Source organism: Cololabis saira, chromosome 2 (assembly GCF_033807715.1).
Source record: "Cololabis saira isolate AMF1-May2022 chromosome 2, fColSai1.1, whole genome shotgun sequence".
Lineage (NCBI taxonomy): Eukaryota > Metazoa > Chordata > Actinopteri > Beloniformes > Belonidae > Cololabis > Cololabis saira.
The window spans coordinates 24311211-24332620 of record NC_084588.1 but is presented as its reverse complement, the minus strand read 5'-3'; the positions used below and the strand labels follow the sequence as shown (position 1 = coordinate 24332620).

At 39.7% G+C, this 21410-nt stretch overlaps 1 protein-coding gene across 1 annotated transcript in view; it reads right to left on the bottom strand.

Annotated features, from left to right (window-relative positions):
- Nucleotides 1-1507: 1507 nt before the first annotated feature.
- The window catches only part of LOC133460659 (protein diaphanous homolog 3-like), a 198951-nt gene continuing 179048 nt past the window's right edge, over nt 1508-21410 (bottom strand). The window contains exon 28 of the mRNA XM_061741363.1: nt 1508-2755. Coding sequence (XP_061597347.1) covers nt 2388-2755 — 368 coding nt within the window. The 3' untranslated portion in view covers nt 1508-2387. The remainder of the gene's footprint in view (nt 2756-21410) is intronic.

Here is a 21410-nt window from a genome sequence, read left to right as displayed (position 1 = left end):
GAAATAAACAAAGTTAACGAATGAAACGAAATAATTTAACTAAAACTCTCCCAAACTTTTGAAGTTTTATTACCCGCAGCTGCGCTGAGACGCTTGTGCATGCGCGACACTCGGCAGAGATTGTATTGAAGTGAGACGCCTCACTCCGTTGGAAAAACACGTCTGGCGACAATGGAATTCATTGTCGACAATTTTGATTATTGATTTTTGAACGTCGACGAATCGTTGCAGCACTACCTTCAATAGGGCAGGTACTCTCCCTGGGTGTAAACCGAGGCTGAGGATGTGTTGGAGTGGCTCCCTCAATTCAGATGTGCAGGTCTTCAGCAGCCGTGGACACACCCTGTGTGGCCCTGCTGTTTCCAACAAGTTTCATGGCACATCCTACAAAAATGCAATATTAGGCAAGAGAACACCCACATAAAGATTCCAGTCTCCAGGATTAAATTAAATAATGTTTGGCAGGATTAGAAAAAAAGAAAAAAAAAGAAAAAGGGTACTCAGCAGAGAAAGTATGTGGAAACTAGACAAAAAAAATTACCTATTTTCTGAAGCATGTGTTTGACAGAAACCTGTCATTAAAACTTAAACTTTATTTATTTATATAGCACTTTTCATGCAACTGGAGTGCAACACAAAGTTATGCTGTTATATCCTCGCAGACATGACAATAAAGCCCTGGGTTGGTTTTAAATTGAAGTTTGCCGCAGCCAGCTAAAGCTGCATCACGGTCTCTGAGGAGTTTAGTTAGCAACCGCTCTGCTCTCCCAAACGGCTGTTTGCATCGCTGGGGAGATGTTTGTCTTTGGCTCCCCTCCAGATGGGGACAGTTGTGCAGCTGCCATTGTTGAATATATTCACTAGCTGGCAGGCTCCAGCCAGCAGACCGTGTCTGGGTGGGTTAACTGGTCTGCAGCTTCCCCTCATCTCTCCCAGTTCTGCCTCTGCTCGGATTATACAAGACATCTTGGTCTAATCCTTTGTACGTTCATGTATAAGATGCGTATTTTCAGCGTTGTGCTGTTTGATGTCTTTTTTAAGAATAAAAGTAAACGACTGAGTAGTCGTGAGCTGTGCTCTGTCAGATGCACGTTGTTCCATCACAGGGAGGAATATTGCCCAAACTAGTGATTGATGAGGAAAGACACACCACAAGGAGCTCAAAAATGTGTTTCGAAAAAGAAGAAAAATCATCACTTGGAAGAATTTGGTCATAAATCATCTGAAGTCTCTGGAGAGGCGTTGATCATCTCATATCATGTTCACTGCTGATCTGGATCTTTACCAGCTGCCTGGCACTGCCAACTGGTGTTCAATCAGTGTACAACTGGTAAGAGTGAACTTTAAAAAAAAAAAATGTTGATGATCACCATTGTGAAGATGTGATCCATGCCTCTCTGGCACTTTCATGTGATCACGAGTGAATGCAAGTGTGGTCACACTTAAAGTGGTGCATGTGACTTGGGAATTATTACAAAGCAAAACAAAAAGAAAGTGTTTCATTTTATTGTAAATGTTTCTATAAAATTGAATACAAAGACAGACAAATACATTTAACATGTCAGAAGGAATGTTGAAGATAAACCGCACAAATTTTGCTTCTTTGAAACATGGTTTAGACAATAATTAAATCCCTTTTCATTGTCTTATTGTGTGTAAATATAATATCCATCAATAACAATAATAAATCTAATCTGGCTAAAATCAAATGACATCTAATTAAATGTTAAAGTGAAATCGTGACTTATTTATCCTGTGAGAGATGTGGTTTCCACACTCAGGGCAATGTTCTTCATACAAAAGACCCCCTGTTAATATAATGGGTATTAAAAAAAAAGAAAAAAGAAAAAGTAACATAAAAATGATTAAATACCATAATATTTTTACTTGTCATTAACTAATACCATGCTAACAAAAACTAATGTGTGATTGAAAATAAACATGCAGACATAAAAAACAGAGATGTTAAAGTTTTTTGTGATATTGCATACTTCTTAATAACAAAAAGTGCTTAGGAATGTCGACAGGCTCAACGAAGAGCAGTCAGATTCTGTTCAATCTGTCACTTTTCTCATCTGAATTTTAATGTACGCTGCTATATGCTTTTGAAAATTTGCCTCTCTCAATGAATGTCAAAGGCTCCTGAGTGAGCTCTTTTTATTTTAGCAGGTTTTTTTTTTTTATCTTTGTACCATCATTAGAGTTTTCTTTTTAAATGTAATCAATTTTCTGGCTGTTTATACATGCCAGCTTCCATACTAGTTCAAGTGATTTTCCTCCTGTTTAAAGATTGCACAAGGAGGACCATTTGGTTACATTCAGAGCATGTTTAGCTGTGCGGGCAGAACGATGCTGTTTTACATTATTTCGGTAACAAGAAATGAACCTCACAAGGCTCTGAGTCTGGCCAGGAGAGCTTCTACATCCGAGTCTCCGTTAGTGTCACAGCTGCTGACTGCAGGACCGGAGGACGCCTGGAGGGCCGGGGACTCTGCTACAACCCCCACCTCTTTCTCAGCCAGTTTCAGCACCTCTCTCTCCACCACCCTCTCTCGATCCAGGCAGTAGCCGTGACCCGGAGTGTTCCTGTACCTGCGGCCCGGCTCTGAACATGCAGATGTCTTGGCCCTGGCTGCAGACGGATGGCCCTCAGACTCATTACAGGCCTCCTTGGCAGGGGGAGCTTTTGCCACCGCTGAGCCCGCATTTATATTCTGCCGAGAGCGAGACCTTTGCAAAGGTGCCTTGTTGTTTTCTGTGGGTGAAAAACAGAGGCAATGAAGTGAGTGCAATGATGAGAATGATAAAGGAGAGCGAGGAGCAGCAGGATGAGAAGCATGACTGACTCGTTAAGTGAATGGAAGGCAAAGAGGTTAATCAGACTGCAGATTAAATTACAAGGAGATAAAGCAAGCAAGTGACTAACGAGAACACTGACACATAATGCAGCAAAAAAAAACTATTCAGAAAGTAATAAACACTTTGGCTGGCATATGCACATGCGAAACAAACGTACAGTACACACAAATGTCAGCATTTATGGTGGTGTCCTGGATAAACAGACAAACGGCATGATTAGAACAGGTTTTCTGCAGCAGACTGTGGCCTGCAGCCAGCTCCCTATGATGAAATAGATATGGTTGATCAAGTGCAACAGAAACTCAATACCACTGAAGTTGGCCTTTTCAAATCTCCTGGGCTCTATCATGTTTTTCTCCCCAGACACCCTCCCACCTGGCTCCACCTCCCTTGTTCCCACCATCATCATCCATTCTCCTCTCGCTGCTCTTCGTCTCAGCTCCCTGCTCCAACAGAAGTCCTCTCCATCTTTCTTATTTCTCAAAACACATTCCCAGGCAGACCGTGGAACAGAGTGACGCCCAGATGCCAAAACCAGGCCAGTGTTCTGAATTACAATCACCCCGAGTAGATCTTAGACTTCATCGTCAGTATGTGCGTGCAGGAAGGAGAGGCCAAATCCATATTCATGTGACCTTGAGGGGTTGAGGCTGAGAGGAGTGGTGCGAGGAAAGACGCCGCCGCATTTAAAGTTTCCTGAGCCTGAAAATGTCTGGCAAACAGGAGTCAAGACAGCAGAGCAGAACAGCGCGACCCGCTCTGTCAGCCAATCGGTAATGAGTTTGGAGCGTGGCCAGTCAGTCATGACAGTGTGTTTTATGGGCCGGGGGGAAGAATGACAAGGAACGTCCCTGAACACAACCTCTGACAAATAAATAAGGATAAAAGGAGGAAAGCGGGCACGATGGACCTGACTGCAAAAATCACTGCACGAAAGCAGAGGATCACACTCACACAAAAAGGCAAAAGGGAGGCAGTGGAGGATAAAATGAGTAAAGTGGCCTGCTTTGATGGTGCCACAGAAGAATTACCACAAGTGAAGATCCAAGTCTTCTTTGATTATCAAACCCTGTTTCCCGCTCTCCTCCTGTTGTAACAGCCTCAACTGTAACAGCTAACAATTACTCCCCGCCGTCTATCCAGTCGCTGCACAGCTTCCTCGTCCCTCTGTCCTCCCTCTAAAAACCTGTCATCTGTTTCCGTGTGCCTAGCGATGTCCCACAAACACACACTTCCAGCACAGATAACACACTTCCACATTCAGAGCTGATGCTGTGAGAGGGATCAGTTGTGTATTTGCATTTTGACATCTCATTTGCAAATCTTAAACCAAAAAACCGGCGAATGCAAGCAGGTATTATTGGACATTAATTGTGACAAAATTCAAGCATGAATTGTTGTTAGCATGATTTATCATTCCACTTTCAGCTCTCCACATGCCCCTTTTTATGATTATTTATGAAAAAGTACAAAGCACATTAGTGTGACATGTATATTTACACTTCAAAAAGACATGGGAAAAAAAGGACACTTTTGAATAAGATCTTTTATCCAAACGTGTATTTCTTCTCTCCTTTACAGGGTCACGGCCTTGACTGAGCGCGATCAAAGTGCTGGCAAGTTCAGTTTCTTCTCACTCCACCAGCCTGTGACACCTAACTGCCCCTTCCTTTGAAGCCTAGCTAGCTTCCCAACATATGCCTTAATGTGAGCTGTAAAACATGCCTCATCTCCCAGGTTGTGCTTCTCTCACCAACAAAAGCTGAATAAGAAAGCTACGCAGCTCCGTTTGTGATCAACTTTGCTGCTCTGGATGATCAGGAATTAGGACACCAAGACATTTTCTATTCAATTAAAGCTTGGTTTGTTTAGTTACCCTACTTTAATACAGATTTAGTTTAGATCTGTGACATGTAGTTTTATATAAAAATCAAAGATAAAAGAAAAAAAAAGACATTTAAGCTAAAGAGAAGTTGTTTTACACTATTTTTATTCCAATTACCGGGTCGAACTGGCAAACTATCAATAGTTAAAAGAGTGCTCTATCGATTTAGCATTGCAATCTTTTAATGTTGACGGACAGAGAAAGTGGAAGAAAAAAAAAAAATCAAGGTGGCCAGAGATCCAGATTACCAAGCCCATTACCCACAATGCCTTTCTACTACTGACAGTTAAGGTACAAATCTGGGTGTGTTATGCTTGTGGCAGTGGATGTAATGACCCACAAAAAGCACTCGCGAGATGTCAGACTTGAAGCAAGCAAACATACAGAACCTTGGGATTAGTGATGCACCGAATGTTCGTGGAATAAGTGCGGAAAAAAACAAACAATTAATAACAGCATGTTTAGATGACGCAATCTAACAGCGAACGGCGTGGAGTGAGGGGCGTGCGGTGTTAAATGCAGCAAACATGTCAGCTCATTACTTGGATGTGGGGAAAAAGCAGAGGACACGAGAAATGATCCAGGCTGAGCTGGATTTGGGAAAGCCGCTTGGTGATGGAGACGGTCACGGGACGCACAGCGCAGCAGATCGGGGAGAGAGCGCAGAGAAAAGGGCCCGTACTACTGATGCCGTGCGCGAACCCACACTGTATGTTTGACGAGATCCTCCAAGAAAATAACCCAGATTTTTACAATTATTATACAAGGCTTCAAATTGCGGAGATCAGCCCCGCCCCACCGCGACCCGATTAACTGGATTTGAACGGGAAAAAGGATTATGAGAAAAAATACAATAAGTACAGTAGGACAAATTGTGACTGGCGGATATTTCACTGCACATTTATTTGATTTATGCAATGGTGAAAAAATTGGCAAAATAAATAAAAAACTGCGAAGAAACATTGTTCAGTATTATTCGGTATTCGGCCAAGTGTTTATTATTTTTCGGTTTCGGCCACAAAGTTTCATTTCGGTGCATCACTACTTGGGATGACTGTCAGTGACATCACTTGCAGCAGTTCTGTGGACTAAATTAAGCAGGTTATTGTTTCAATTGTCACCTTTGACCAAGTAGCATTAGCTGTTTTGTAAAGCTGGAGCCATATATTCAGATATCAAGTGGATATCCAGTTTTCAGTTTGGGCATTAGACATCTTTTTTCCCCCTCCTCCGTCACTGCCAACCGCAAAGCACGGCACTCTCACTTATCTGCGGGCGTTGAAGGTCACTGCTGTAAAAGGCACACAACATGCCAAAGACTTCATTTGTGTGACCACAATTTAAATGTGTATTTGTTAATCTGTTTTGTATAACATTTTGATCATCGTTGGTTGTTTTTATGCTTTATAAATAGTAGAGTACATTGTAGGAGTACATTGACTTGTACTTTCTGCCTGCACGGATGTAGATGATCCTCTCCTGGTTGCACTGCCTCCATTCTTCTTCTGCTCTCTTGATGTTTGGAGAAGTTGGGAAGCAGGCAGGAGGCAGTGAAGTCAGAGCTGTAGCAGTGCAGGGCTGTCTCTCTCTTATTCTGACTGCTAATGCCACGCGACTACCACTGTGGCAACAATAAGCTCATCTACATGAAGAGCTGTTGAAAGGCTGCAGCACAACAGTCAACACATGAGAAAGGTGCGATTGTGCAAAACTACTGGTCTATCACAGTCCTCAGTTCTACACCGTCCTCCACTTTGCAAGAAGGCAGACGAGGGAAGTAAAACGGTTGAAAAACACTGATAAAAGAGCTGGCAGGCTGAGCTTCTCGCTCTCAGCTTTGCTGTAAAATGTGTCTTTAAAGTGCAAGTCTCACTGGCTCTGTTGCAACAGAAGCAAAATCTCAAACCAAACAGACGTGTCACTACTCTGGATGGTTTGAGAATTTCTGTGGGAATTTCAAAATGGAACAAAAGTGGTCTGTTACATATCTGATAGGAAGGCATTTCGTTGAAATGTAAAGGGCCTTGTTCAGTAGAGAAAATTGAGCTCCTTTTTTTTCCATCTGCAAATAGCTGCAGAAACGAATTCACATTTTGCTCTTGTCAGATCATTTGGTCCACTTGCCTCTTCAAATACTGATGCAGATGAGCTTTTTCTCTCATCGCCATCTCCCCTCCCATTTTCTCATCTCTTATGAAGTTTGCTGTATTTGATCATTTGATCAAGAAGAGAGTAGTCATGCAGACACAAAAATACCAACACTAAAGAGACATTCTCCCTCTGAGGATTGACTGACACAACAAGTTCAACTTTGCACGATCAAACACACACTTCTACAACCTTCCTTCTAAATCAAAACACAGTTAGCTGGCTGGGGAGTGCAGTGATGTTGTGTTTACAGGATGACTACTTGCTCTGCTTTTTGCATCCACATGTGGACTCGAGTGACATGCAAAAACAAAGTAGTGTATTAAATGAAATTAAATTAACTTTCAAATAGGAGGAAACAAAACAAAACATTAATTAGGCATTTCATTGTCACCGTGCTTTTTGATTGTTTGAAATGTCAGAAAACACAAAGACCTTTTCACACATCATCTTCTTCAGCTGTTGTTCATGTCTTTAAATTGCCATTTTTGTCCGAACTGAAAAAAAAAAAAAACATACCAAAAGGAAAAGCAAGATGTATTTACATTTAATCGGGGAAATCCGGAAACATCACTAGATTTTTGTAAGAAATTAATATTTTTTCCCCGTACGTTTGATTGTTAGAGGAAAAAAATAAATAAATGTGTGACCAGCTGGGATGCATTGGTGCGTACACTCGTCCCCAACTGTTCAGTGCAGGATGTTTGTGTCGGTGTGAGACTCCAGGTCATTGCGCGGGTTCATTTTGTTCAGTGAATGTTCCAAAACACAAACAGAATGGCTGCCTAATCAGTTTCCCCGCACCATGCTCAAAACCTTCCACTTCTTTGGATGTGGGTCATCACTGATTTGCAAGTACAGAGGGGAAAAAAGGAAGAAGCAGAATTTGTCTAGGAGAATGAGAGACCATGTTTATGCACTAGTGGGTACATATAGACTAGAAGAGTGACGAGAAAACTAAACTTAGTCCATCCGTGGCATAATAAGATATCATGTAGTCGTGTCCCCCAGTGAGACTTCCAAAAGGTAAACACTTGCAGACAGCTCGTTAGCTTCCCTGTGTGTATTAGATTGGCTGTAATTAAAGATCATTACCTGGCAATGCACCAGTCACTGATGTCCCTTATTTGCTGATCGTGTCTAAGTATGTGTGTTCAAACTGGTGTGTGTACCTTTTCTTGGAGAGGAAACAAAAAAAAAAAAAACGGGTTAAACACGAAGAGAAGCAAAAAGGAACAGAATCCGTCTCTCTCTCTCTCTCTCTCTGTGTGATTACGGGAAAATGACAATTTGGGCAAAAGCAGGAGTCCACAGACAGTGTGATTGTAATGTGTAACAGACTGAAACTAAAACTCCCTGATTGCCCCTGCTATATGCACAGTTGTAATTCTGAGCTCGGTCCTCACCAGAGGCCTAGGAGCTTGAGTGCTCTATGCAGAATCCTAAGACTGCACTCTTCTGGACAGAGATGGATGATTTCTGGACAGAGAGAGACACCACTGACTACATCCTCTCTACTTCCTACTTCAACTTTTGGTATTTTTTAAGCAGTGGGGGATCCTCCAAATGTTTTTTTCATATCTCATCCTGGATTGTGTCTTTGATGTTACACATCTCCAGCGCTGGGCTCGTTAGTTTAAAAAAAGTAATATACCGTATTTTCTGGACTATAAACCGCACCTGTATATAAGCCGCATCCGCTCTATTTAGAAAAAAAGATATGCAAGCCGCAGATATTTATGTTGTTAGATTAGATATTTACTACATGTACAGAAGGATTCTGAACTGTAAATGATGTACATGTTTGTACCTAAATAGATCTTTCCTAACAGTGTCTTTTAACACGGCAGCAACTTTGCTGATTAAAACGGGACAGAACCAAGAGAAAATAACCGGTATTTATTTATCTATTTATCTGTTTGAAATCTGCTTCTACTTCTATCTGATAAAGAAGAAGTAGCGTATTCTTCTTTGCATTTATTTTGTCTTAGTTTTTATTCTAATTCCGGTTAGAGCGCCCCGAGCGGTGGAAGAAAAATCCACAGAATAGCCCTTTGTATAAGCCGCACGGTTGAAAACCTATGAAGAAAGTAGCGGCTTATAGTCCAGAAAATACGGTATATCAGTTTTTACTCATTGCTGCTTACATATGTTATAATATAGAGCTGTGATGTCTGTGAACGTTACCTCCTCATACTCATTGCACCATCTTCATCCTCACGGTCAAAATCAGTGGACAAATTCATTTTCAACAGCTTTACAAAGTTTGACACACTATCAGTAACAGAGGCCATGTCCTGGTCAGAAGGTCCAGACAATGATAGTATTCTGTTTGATATCTACACTGACAACATCATAAACGTGTTTCCTTCTGATGCATTTGTACTCCACAGCAGCTTTCTCAGGGTGGATTGTTTTATTTGTGGTTCCATTCATTGAATTTTAAGAGCTGGTAAGAAAGAGTTTATTTCTATTATTATACTTCCCGTTATTATCATTTTGCTTATCATGAACCAGTACAGACAATTCTTACAATTCTGATAGGGTTTACCTTTTTTTAATATATAAATAAAACCAACAACGGTCATAAGAAGAATATAAAAGGGCCGATCTGAGGGTCCCTCAAGTCCTCTGCCCCTCAGTTTGAACCCGAGCCACTGTGAGCGGCAGCCAAGCATGACATTGCGTTATCACGCCTTGGTGGATCCGACAATGCTTCAAAATCAAGCCTGCTTCTCTGCCACAAGTCTTTCTACCCTGCACATTTTAGCTCAAACGGCACAGGACACCCCGCCGATAACACAATATTTCTATGCAATGTAATTGAGGAAAAAAAAAAAAAAAAGCTGTTTTGAGGATTTTGTTTTCTTTTCACTATCAATTCCTAGATCTCCTACAAAATGTTAGAAGTGGCTTTTTTTAAGAGCTTATGTTTTTACAGTCAAAAAATACAGACCAACGGAAAACATAAAATAAACAATAAAAGGTATATCCTATGTCACATCATATTATTGCAGTTAATAAAGAAAACAGTAAAAGGAAATAACATTCAGAAACGAATAATTCTAAATAAATGCCTTTATGAAAGATTTATATCTCTACAAACTGAAAATAAATAATTTAATAAATACCAACCCATAGGGCATAATCAGCAATACGGCTAGTATGCAGTTTGTAATAATTTATGTGAAAATAGAGAAGAGAAAAACAGAAGAGGTATAATTCTTCACAGTGCAAACAAATTGTTTTGCCTGTATTAGAAATAAGAAATGCACCTGGCAGATGGTTGTTGCAACCTAGGCTTTCACTCTCCTGTTAAACTAATTATATCTACATGCAGGGTAATGGACTGAGAATGTTCCTTTATACAGGGACATCATCACTTCCTGGGGTCTCTCATCTCTCCCTCTGTGTCTGCCACACACACACAGAAAAGCCGACATCAGACACAAACACAGAAAACAACCTGGCAGACACACATCACTGCATTGAAGCAAATACATGCAGTGCGCACACAAACAGAGTCTTCACCAAATAAGCACGGGCTATTTCATAGATACAGGTGTAGACTCAGTGTACTCTTCTGCATCTGGCATGAATTAAACATGTCTTGGTTTGAGGCTCTGCTACCTGTTGTTGTTTGTGTGGTTGCTGATGGTCAATAACCCCAGCAGTCGCAGCCTAATGCATATGTATTTCCTCTGAGTTCCTTCATGCCAACTAAGGATTTCTGTGAGCAGTTTCTCTAGCTGTGTACACCTGTCACACAGGGGAGAGTCAAATATTGATCCTTCATGTGACTAGATGTAAAGCAGTACCCCAAATCAAAAAAGCTCTACAGATTAATACCTTTTTTGACTTGAAGTTTTATGAGAAGCACAAAAAATAAACTCCTCCTTGCCCAAAACTGAAAAAGGCCAAAGAATGTAGTGAACACAGCTGATAATTGGAAAAGAGGCTTCTCAGTTCACAAGACATCAATCAAGTGTTCATTGAAAGACAAATTGCATTTAAAATCGGCAATGTATATAAACTAAGCACAGAAGTACGGTAACTTGTATTTAGTAAATCATTTCTTTGTTGTAACAATGCCTTTTGGAAATAAATCTTATACTGCTAGAAAGCTTGGTTATTTCCCTTTTACAATGGTGCCACATTTTAAACGAACATGCATTTTTGAGATGAGCAGCAGGGCTGAGTATGTGGGTTGTGCCTGTGAAAAATGTATCAAATCTTCTCTGCCAATCCCAAACAGCTTATTGACTCTTGTTTTGAGCTTCTGGTGCCCCCAGTTGCTGCCAATCAGGCACTTAGGTACCGTAGGTCTTCTACATATTTGCAGTCAAGGTTTGTAGGACAATATGACCTACGGCTCTCTGCCCAGACAATCTGGAACAGACTGCATGCAGCCATTCGCCGGTTTCATAGGGCTGCCAGGAGGCCTGCCATGAGTGCCCTTCACAGGCAGGCCTGTTTGCACTGGTGACGGCGACACGTCCACAAGAAGCTGAACACGTGTAGGAAACGTTATGTTCAGCAATGAGTCCAGATTCTGCCTACGACAGTTGGATCATGGGGTCAGAGTGCATCCGCTATGCTGATTGCAGTACCAATAGAGTTACATCTTTTGGTGGAGGCAGTGATATGGTGTGGGGCGGCATCTCCCTCACTGGTAAGATGAGGCTTGTCATCATTGGAGGCAATCTCAATGCAGAAAGATAACGAGATGAGATTCTGCAACCAGTGGCAATCCCATATCTCCAGTCTGGTACCGAACTCAATCCTCCAGGGTGACAATGCTGGTGCCCACGGAGTGAGATTTATCAGAGACCACGTCCAGAACTTGGGAGTGGAGAGGATGGAATGGCCTGCCAGCAGTCCTGACCTCAACCCCACTGAACACGTGTGGGATCAGTTTGTGCGTGCTGTTTGTGCCGGACACAACCACATTGGCTGACTTCCCAAAGATGCTGGTTGAAGAATGGGAGACCATCCCACAGCAGTGTGTGACCAGCATGAAGGGGGTGCCAGGCTGTTGTGGTTGTGTATGCTTCTTCCAAACGCTACCGAGGTTGTTAAATGTTAAATGGACAAATTTTTAAATTGCCGATGTCTTGTTTCTTCAAAACTTCAATCATCCAATCCACCAACCACCAAACAACGGTCACAGTGGTTTAGCGTGGCAGGGAATATTTGGCAAAATTTCATGGGCACAACCCACGTACTCAGCTCTGCAGCTTATCCCATACTGTACATGCATGTTCCTTACAAATGTGGCACCATTTAAAAGGGAAATAAACAGGCTTTTCAACAGTATAAGATTTCAATGACAAATGTTCTTACTTTTTACAGTTATATGGTCAATATAAATACAAAAAAAAAAAGTTTTTATCTGGATTATTCATATTTTGGTTAACTGAAAGTATTAACAACTCTGACAAAGTATGGAAAGGATGGGCACCCTTAAAAGAATGCATTTTGGGAATTTGCTTACTTTTCACCAACCCCTGAGATTTATGAGAAAGTAAGAAATATTATATTCACTTGCCTGAGCAACTACTCAAGGAAAGCCCACACTATCCTAGCTTTGCTTGACCACTAGAAGTAAATCCAATACAACTGGACACACCCCCCCCCCCCCAAAAAAAAACATTTTCTTATAAACACGTTATGACTTGTACTGTATATCAAAATAACCATGTAAAATGAAAACAAGTGGTTTTGTCAAGCAGTTAAGAAAGCTAATAATAAAACTTTTTTTAAATTAATGAACAACGAATCAAGATAGAAGGTTTTACAAACACATTTACACATTTTAAAACATCGTAGACATGTGATGCTTAGTGGTAAAAAAAAAATGTAGCTTATTTTTGCCTTTTATGGACAATTTGGTCATAATCAAACTGGTATAACTACAGAATACTTTATGTACAACCTATCACTAAAAAGCAATAAGGATTTTTTATCAGTTAATTAAACCAACCTTTTTTTCAAAATGAAAACAAACCAGGCTTATACTTATGCATGCTACTTCAACTCATTGTATCCATGGCAACGTTATGCTTCCTGTGTAATGTTTATCACTTCACAGTGAATTTTAATCATGACATTTTCCAAAATACTTTCCTGAAAAGCAGACATATTGATATTTAAGCATTTCCACATTGAATTAAACCAGGGATCACCAACTCCCAAACATATTTACTGCAGATATTTTTTGTCGTTTTTTATCTATTTATTTTGAGACTGAACATATTGCAAAGATTATGAGGAAAAAGGCCAACTGCTTTTTCAGATTTCAATTTTGTAGACTCAGTTGAAAACATGAACAACAAATAGGATGTGGATTATTTGGAGACAGCAACTCATCTGTGTCTGACATTAATTGAACCCCTTAAATACCACGCACAACAGAATCATAGTCTCCCTTTATATTATAAGCTGATTAAATATTTCTACACTCAACAAAAGACTTCAATTCTTTGTTGTTTGTATTTCCTGTAAGGTGTTTCTTCTCTGCCATTGTTTGCTCTGCCAGCTGAAGGGTTGTGTTTAACACTCAGGCTGACTCTGACAGTTCTCAATATGCAAGACCAGTCCTGCCAAAGAGACTTATGAATTCCAAACAGCCCGGAGTCATGCTCCATATTTCATTGAAGTTGAATATTTAAAAAGATCAACCCACTCAAAACCCTATAAAATCTATCGTTCTGGGGCCTTGTGTCCTAAAAATAAAATCGCATCTGCCATATCGCATTACAGACAGCCACATCAGCCACCATCTCCTAAGCATTTCCCTCTTTCTGTTCCCCTTTCTCTCTCTGACAAAATCCATCTGGTAACCAGCCGGTCTCCATCAACGCAGGTTTTGCTCATTCAAACAACTGTACACTTCTTCCTGCCTCCTTGATTTCATTCACTTTCCTTTTCTCCCCCACGCTTTCTTGAAATCACACTTTTTTTCCCCCTTCATCTCTCAATGACACTCCTCAGCTGTCCTTCAACCACATCTCTTTTAAGAGGATCAAAAAAAAAAACCAAGATTGAAGAGCTGGTTACCAGTTTCTTTTCAAAAGCAAAGGGGGAACTGTCTAATTTTAAAAAGTAAGCCAAAAAACAAACAAACAAAACAAAAAAAAAAACTAGATTTTTATGAAAGCAGTAAAATTACTTGAAATTGACATAGATGAAATATGCATCAGAGCTATTATCACAAATATCCCTCACTGATTGAGCCAAACTAAACTGGATTCCTAGGCTTCCATTCTGGGACAGCATTGAGATTGTACAGTTAGATTCTTGGAAAGTCCTAGCTGTCTTGGCATCAAACTTTAAAAGCAGCAGGCTGGGTTTCTTTTGCGGTAATTCTGGTAATTTCTCTTTCCACTTCCACCTAACTTCTGCTAATATCTTCTTGTAGCTTATCAGCGTATCGTTGAATCAATTCATCAGTTCATTGCTGCAATCAATGCTAATTATAAGTGAAGCACAAATCTGCACTTGGTCAGGGTTTGTTCTTTTAAATCCTCTACTTGGATCGTGCAAACTTGCTGACTTCCCCACTGAGCTTTTAGGTGGTGCTCTGCAGATTCAAAGCAGAAATTCAGTCACACCATTCCTAAGTAATTTTACTTCTTTTTAGTCTATTAACATGAGGGGGGGCTAAAAGTATCTTGACAACATTATAAAACGTAAATCTTATTAGATAAGGACTTCATTTGCATAATTTCAATTTATGTAAGATATTAACTGCACAACAACCACAATAGCATGAAAATCTTTGAAAATGATGCTGTAAAGATTTGCTTTAAAACAATAAAAGATATCACTTCAGAAAATATATGTATGTATACTGTGTATTAGTTGATAGCAACTGTTTCAGCTTTTTTTTAATGATATTGTGTTCAGTGTACACTTACGAGGACTATCCGGCCCTAGCACTATAATCTGACCAAAATTTGAAATATGTAAAATGTATGCTTCCACACCATTTCAGATATCATCCTTAATGAATAAACATGACACACATGCAAAAGCCTGTGGGAAGAGACGTGCCTATACCCACCCACCAGTTGGCAGTGAAGGGCGAAGAAAAGAAAAAAAATCAAATCAAATCAACTCATACCAGAATCAAAACTAAGAAAGAGAGAAAAAGAATGAATTAAAATTGGGTGATGCTCAAATAAATAACATAAGCATGAAATCAGTAGATCTCTATAAGATGCGCTGCTTTTTAGTTTAGGCCATATTAAATGAATATATTTGCATGGTAAAGAACACATTTAAGGAGGAATCTATAAAAGGTAAGAGAGCAGAGAGCATGTGTATATAAAAACTTACACCAGTTAATTTTATGTAGCTGTACTCTATGTAAACTAAACACTCTGCAGTTGCTTCAAAATAAGAGGACCCAGAGACACGATTTTATAATTTTCGAAAAAAAAAAAAACAAAAAAACAAACTAGTGAGCGAGTACAAAAACAAAATGTGATTGTCTGTATGTAAAACCTTGAGCATTACTTTTTCTATTCAGTCTCGGAGCTTGGACTCTGAGAAACAACAAGGAAGAGAAAAGCAAAATTCATAAGGCACCATCACAGAGCTTTGGGCTAATATTGCTATGCTCTCCTGGAACCACTGGAGCTCACTGACATATCAATGCAATTAGCCATGGCTGTGTCCCAGTGAAGGTCAGCTAGCAGCACTCAGACTAACACAGAGACAGCAAGCAAGAGAGAGAGCCAGGAAGTCAGGCTGGGATGAAACAAATTAAGGGACAGGGTAGCATGGCTGAGTTTAGCCCTGCCTGTGTCCACGGGCCGCTTCTTCCAACTCTTACACTGGTCAGGCAATTAAAAATACATGCATCAATAATCTATGCGACTCTGAAAAACATATAGCTACATACACTTCCAAATCAGGAAAAGTTGAGATGGGATGGAAAATGCAAAACGGTGCAGTGATTCTAACATTGACTTTTATTTTATTGCATCGACTAAGATCCTAAATTATTAAAGTCCTGCAACACCTGAAAAAGTTGGGGCAATTAAGCTTTTACCACTTTAGCCCTTTCTTCTCACAACATTTGGAAAAGATTCTTGCAATGAGAATAGCAAACAAGGCGTTTCATTTCACTGTTTTTCCTCCCCATCTCTTTGATTGAACGTGTACAAACACACATCTGTCATCATATTTGCATTTCAAATACCTCCACACAGTACCTGTACCCTCTTCTTACTTACTCTAACTGTAGTTGTGCTTCTATGTATCTGGGGGGTGGGGGGGCAAATTGTTTTGTTGAAAAATGCGCAGACTCTCACCCTGAAATTAGCGTTTTTGCTCAAAAATCTCAATGTACTTCTCTGCATTAATGCTGGCACTGATAGAACCTATACCATCAGAAAGTATAGCTTTTGGACTTGTTGGCGATAACAGTATAAATGATTCTGTTCGTCTTAGGTCCAAATAAAAAAAATAAATTTCTCTCCCCAAAAATCTGGCATACATATTTTCATGTCGCCCATCCCAGATGCCTCTGAGCCCAGAGATGTCAACACACAAGGCTTCTAATTGTTGTACTTTAAAGCTTTAAGTTGATCCTTTGAATAACCCTGAATTGTAGTCCTTTACAAGGGTTTCCAAAACCCATTCCTCATGTAGTTAAATCAGCCATTTAATGAAGGAGGGTTCTTGATAGAATCTGAGATCAAGGAAACCCAAATAAAACTCAAGTCCTTGTTCTTCCCACACTGATTTTCCTTGATTCATTTATATTTTGCACTTAAGAGGGAAAACAATAGGCAAATCCCTTGCAATCTTTCTTTGAAGAACATTCTGTTTAAACATTTTAGTGGCTCTCAGACACATTTGTTAAAAGACTAGAGATCTCTTGGACATTTCTGCTTTATAAATGCTTCATAGAATACTTTGTTGATTTTTGTACCATATATTGCTTAAAAAAATGTTAAAATTATGAGACGGAAATGTTTCAATACATACACGGTTACTGTTTTAAATATTCACCAGATTGACGGTCTAATTTGGGTTTGTGAATTAAGATGTGTCGAGGCAACATGGATCTTAATAGCAAAGCTGGTCAGTTGAATGTGAGCAAACTGGATTTTCATTCTATAATTCCCATACAATTAGAGAAAAAAAATGTAGCAGACAAATAATGCTGTCAAACAGAAGATTGCACATATGTCTTTCCTTTTGAAAGACAATTCTGCGCAAAGAAAGCTGCACTTCCTCACATACCCAAAGTAATTTGCAAGGTACAGTATAGGCCAAGGACAAGGGTCTTGAGGGAATTGGACCCTATTGATTCTAATCTATTTGAGACCTAAGATGGATCTGTCCTCTTTAGATATGGAGGAAAAAAATATATATTTTCATTGTGAGGCTTCATTTATAGCTTGTTAATAGACACCAAGGGGATAACTTTCAAGAAGGAGCAACACCTCAGTTCTTAGCGTGCCCAAGGTTGTTTACATGTTTACGTGTATACATTATGATTTTAGTTGATAAGAATTCCATCTTTGGTGTAGCACATCTGTGTTGGATCTGTGCACATCTGTGCATGTATTGCTGGTGTAACAGACAAGTATCGTTTGCAGGTCTGGCCTGAGGGAGCGGTCTAGCCCTCCCTCTAATGTGAATGTGTTATCCATCTCATTTCTTGTGAAAGCTCCCATGGGGCCCATAAAAGGCCATGTTTCTTTCAGCCACGTTGCATCTCTTAACAGTCCACAGAAGCTCTGGACAATAGAATGGGTTAATACTGCAAATGGCTGACAAGGGAAAAGCCAAAAGTGTAAACTTTTTACGATGAGAAAGAGGCTTGAAAAAAAAAATGGTTCATACAGTCATGAAAAATCTTGAGAAGTGCTTGTCCTCCACACAAATGAACAGTCTTGTTACTACAGCTCTCTTGTTGCCCTTGACTTGACCAGCTTGTTCTGGTACTTATTTACCTTTTTGACATTAAAATTGCCACCTGAAGCCTTCTCAAACGTAAAAACCTTGATATAAATTAAAACAAAAATGTGTGTTTTCATGCACACATACATACAGAAGTTGTCATGAAGTGAGATCAATGTGCTGGGCTTAATGTCTAAGCTGCAGCTGCATCGATTTGAAATGCTTAATTCAAAGAAAAGCTCGGAGGGAATTGCGGCTAAATCAATGCAAGCACTTCTGTATCAGAACAGCCTGATAGACAAGCATTTCTTTTTTTTAAAGCAACCAATCATGTCTGTTATTTGCGTGCTTCCCTCCCCTGCTTTTACCAGCCCTGTCAGCTTAGTGACAGTTCAGTTCATTACCACGTCCTGCTCAAAAGTTGTGCACGTCAGCCTTTCATGACATTTTGTGTGCGTGAGGGTAAAACAGTCCTGAGGAAGACGAACTTAAGATAACATTTATACACAACCAAATGTACGATGAATTTTGGCACAGCAAACTGCAGTTTCTTTATCCGCATAAATTAAACAACTAATTAATCAAATAACCCAAAATAAATAAAAGTTGGTCTATTTACCATTGTAAATGAGTTCCTCATTACTGTAAACATCCTCTTTGTTTTATTGTAATTAACACAGAAGACTCCAGGAAGAATAATACTGTAGCGTCATGAAGTTCTAAAATTAACGAAAGAGGGTGAGAGACTAAAGACACTTTAGTTCCTCTAAACTGTTCAAACTTTATATAGTATCTCACATACAGCAGCCTTAAATCCATACAGGTGTAGTGACATCCACATTGGGTATATTAAAACTCCTTTTGCAGATGAGTCAAAATCACAAAGGGTGACACACATCTGTATTTAAAATCTGAAAAGCTTTGATATTTATTCAGTGCAGTGAGATGCACGAAATAAAACCTTGACAAGTGTTTGTTTTATTTTGTCAGCTAATGAGAAGAACAATGGCTCAGTGTAAAAGATCAGAGCATACAGGAGCTGCCTGGAGCACAATCCTACAAGTAATTATCGTAACACCAATCAGCAAACACACACAAGACAAACACAGGAACAAAGACTTAATCTAGAGGGGAAACAAATGGTAAATAACTTCAGAAAAGACAAAGCACCGCGACAGCATGAAACAGTCTCTGTCTGAAAGCAGTCAGCGAGGCTTTGGTGATGTGGTCTGCTCGCATTGATCAGACAGAAGATATAAAACACAGGGTAAGAGCAGCAATAAAAGGCATGTGTGCTCACATGTATCCTGACTGCGTTGGGGAGTTTGTTAAACATTTATTTTCAGCTATGACTTCTTCAATGGATTAAGGAGGGGAAAAAAACATAATTTTCATACAAATATTACACATTAGGTTCCCCACACCAACACCAATATCAAACAAACTTCAGAAAAATGGGACCCCTTGTACACCTACCAAACAACTACAAAAAGAATCATGGCAAAAAAAATATTTTAGCATGGAAAGAAATAACGAGTAGTGCGACTAGTATATGAAGGTGCGACGGACAGATGCATGAAAGGAGGTATTTATCCCTACAACGCCAAGGGAGCCTCAGAATTTTGCATCAATAAAAATGTCATACTTGTAAATGAACCAACATTTGGGTTACATACATAAAAAAATTGCTTTATATTCCTTTCTCTATAAGTCTCTCTCTATATATCCATCCATCTCTATATCTATCTATCACTCTCTCTTGATCTCCCTTTATCCATCTCTTCATACATTCAAATTTAATTACACAGGCTGTATCACGCAAGTCTCTTAAAGCATGTTATCAAAGTAATTGTTGATCAGGTACAGCAGTAATGAGCTGTTTTAACCACAGGGTGAGGTATGTTAATCTGTTCTCAATAACTCATTTAATTGGGAACAACCAGTGCTTTGACACTGGTCCTCGCATGGTAAGACTCATACAATGATGCTGCCCTCCATCATATTTAAATGCTGCAAACAGAAGACGAGATGAGCAATAATAAATAGATTTCATGCACAGACAGTGTTGACTAGGTAAGGGGAAGAGTCAGAACAAAGTATCAGCAAAAACCTGTCCATGTAATGTATCCATGACGACAATTACTGTAGTCAGTGCAGTAATGCTTGGCTGTAGCTCTGGTCATGCACAAATCAGATTTTGTCTGCACTGATTTCATATCTGCCAAACCACTTGGCGAGGAGGCCAAGCTTACATTGTTATTGGAATTGCTCGAGTCTGGACATAATCAGAGATCTTGAAACCCAGAAGGGAGACAAAAGGAGGGAAACCAGCTTACATATCTGGTAAGATCCGAGAGTATTATTCTACTGCACACTATGCACACGTTCAAGCGGCTTTGCGAAAACAATCTTGAGATACACAGTAAAAGATTGATGAAACAAATTAGACAGTTTTCTTTTACGTCATTTAAGTGTTATGCTGAAGAGGAAGATCACATTAAACGTGACTGATATGTCTTTAAGTGAAACCTAAGTTTTCAAGTTCTGCTCCAGAAATAAGAAAATACCCCTCAACCAACATTTTGAATCTTGTATTTTGAAGGTCAACTTAAAAAGGTCAAGAGATAGTGAGCGTGGCACTTGGACAATGTGGGTTAAATCAATCCTGTGTCCGCTTTGGCTTATCTAAACAACAATGTCCGATTGACAGCAATGTGGCAGAAGACCACCGTAACACATTTAAACACTGATTTTCAGTGAAACCGGGTTGTAATCATGAAGATCTATACAGACTACTTGCCTGCAGGTAAACAGACTATGCACTCAGACTGGCAAACAGGTAAAGCTGGACCAGAATGGGAGCAATCAAGCTGGGTATCTTCTAGTGCTGGGCGGTATACCGGTTCATACCGAATGCCGGTGTTTATTTTTCTTATGATATGAATTTTTCATATACCGTAATACCGGTGAGTATGTACAGTAGCGCACAAAACGTTGGGAACGCCGCGCGGCGCCTCGTTCTGCCGCGCCGCGAAACGTAGCGCCACTGGACACTGTTTGTGAGGGGACTGTTTTACAAGTAGTGATGCACCGATTATTCAGTAACCGAAATTATTCGGCCGAAAATGGCAAAAAAAAACACTTTCGGTGTTCGGTGGAATAAGTGGGAAAAAAAACGAACAATTAATAACAGCGTTGTAATATAAGGAAATAGACTCCGCTCCGCTCCTGTACCGGTTGCGCACCACAAACATAAATCGTTGGCCAACCAAAAAGTAACCACATAAGAATTTTACCAACATTCACCAGGAGGTGGAACCAAAACAACATAATGCTGGGAAATTAAAAAATGTTCAGTTTTTTTTATGTTCAATAAATATTTTCTACCTTGTAATTTTGTAAAAGATTTTTTTCTTTGAAAAGCATGCCTAAATCAAATGTATTTGATTTATGCATCCTCCTCATGATAGTAAAATAGGCCATTCTAAGCCAATTTACTGCAGCAATTCCTTTCCAAATCATTAAAAAATGTGGTTAACACCCAGTTGTGCATGAAAAAAAAAATACTGTGATATACCGTGAAACCGATATAATTTTG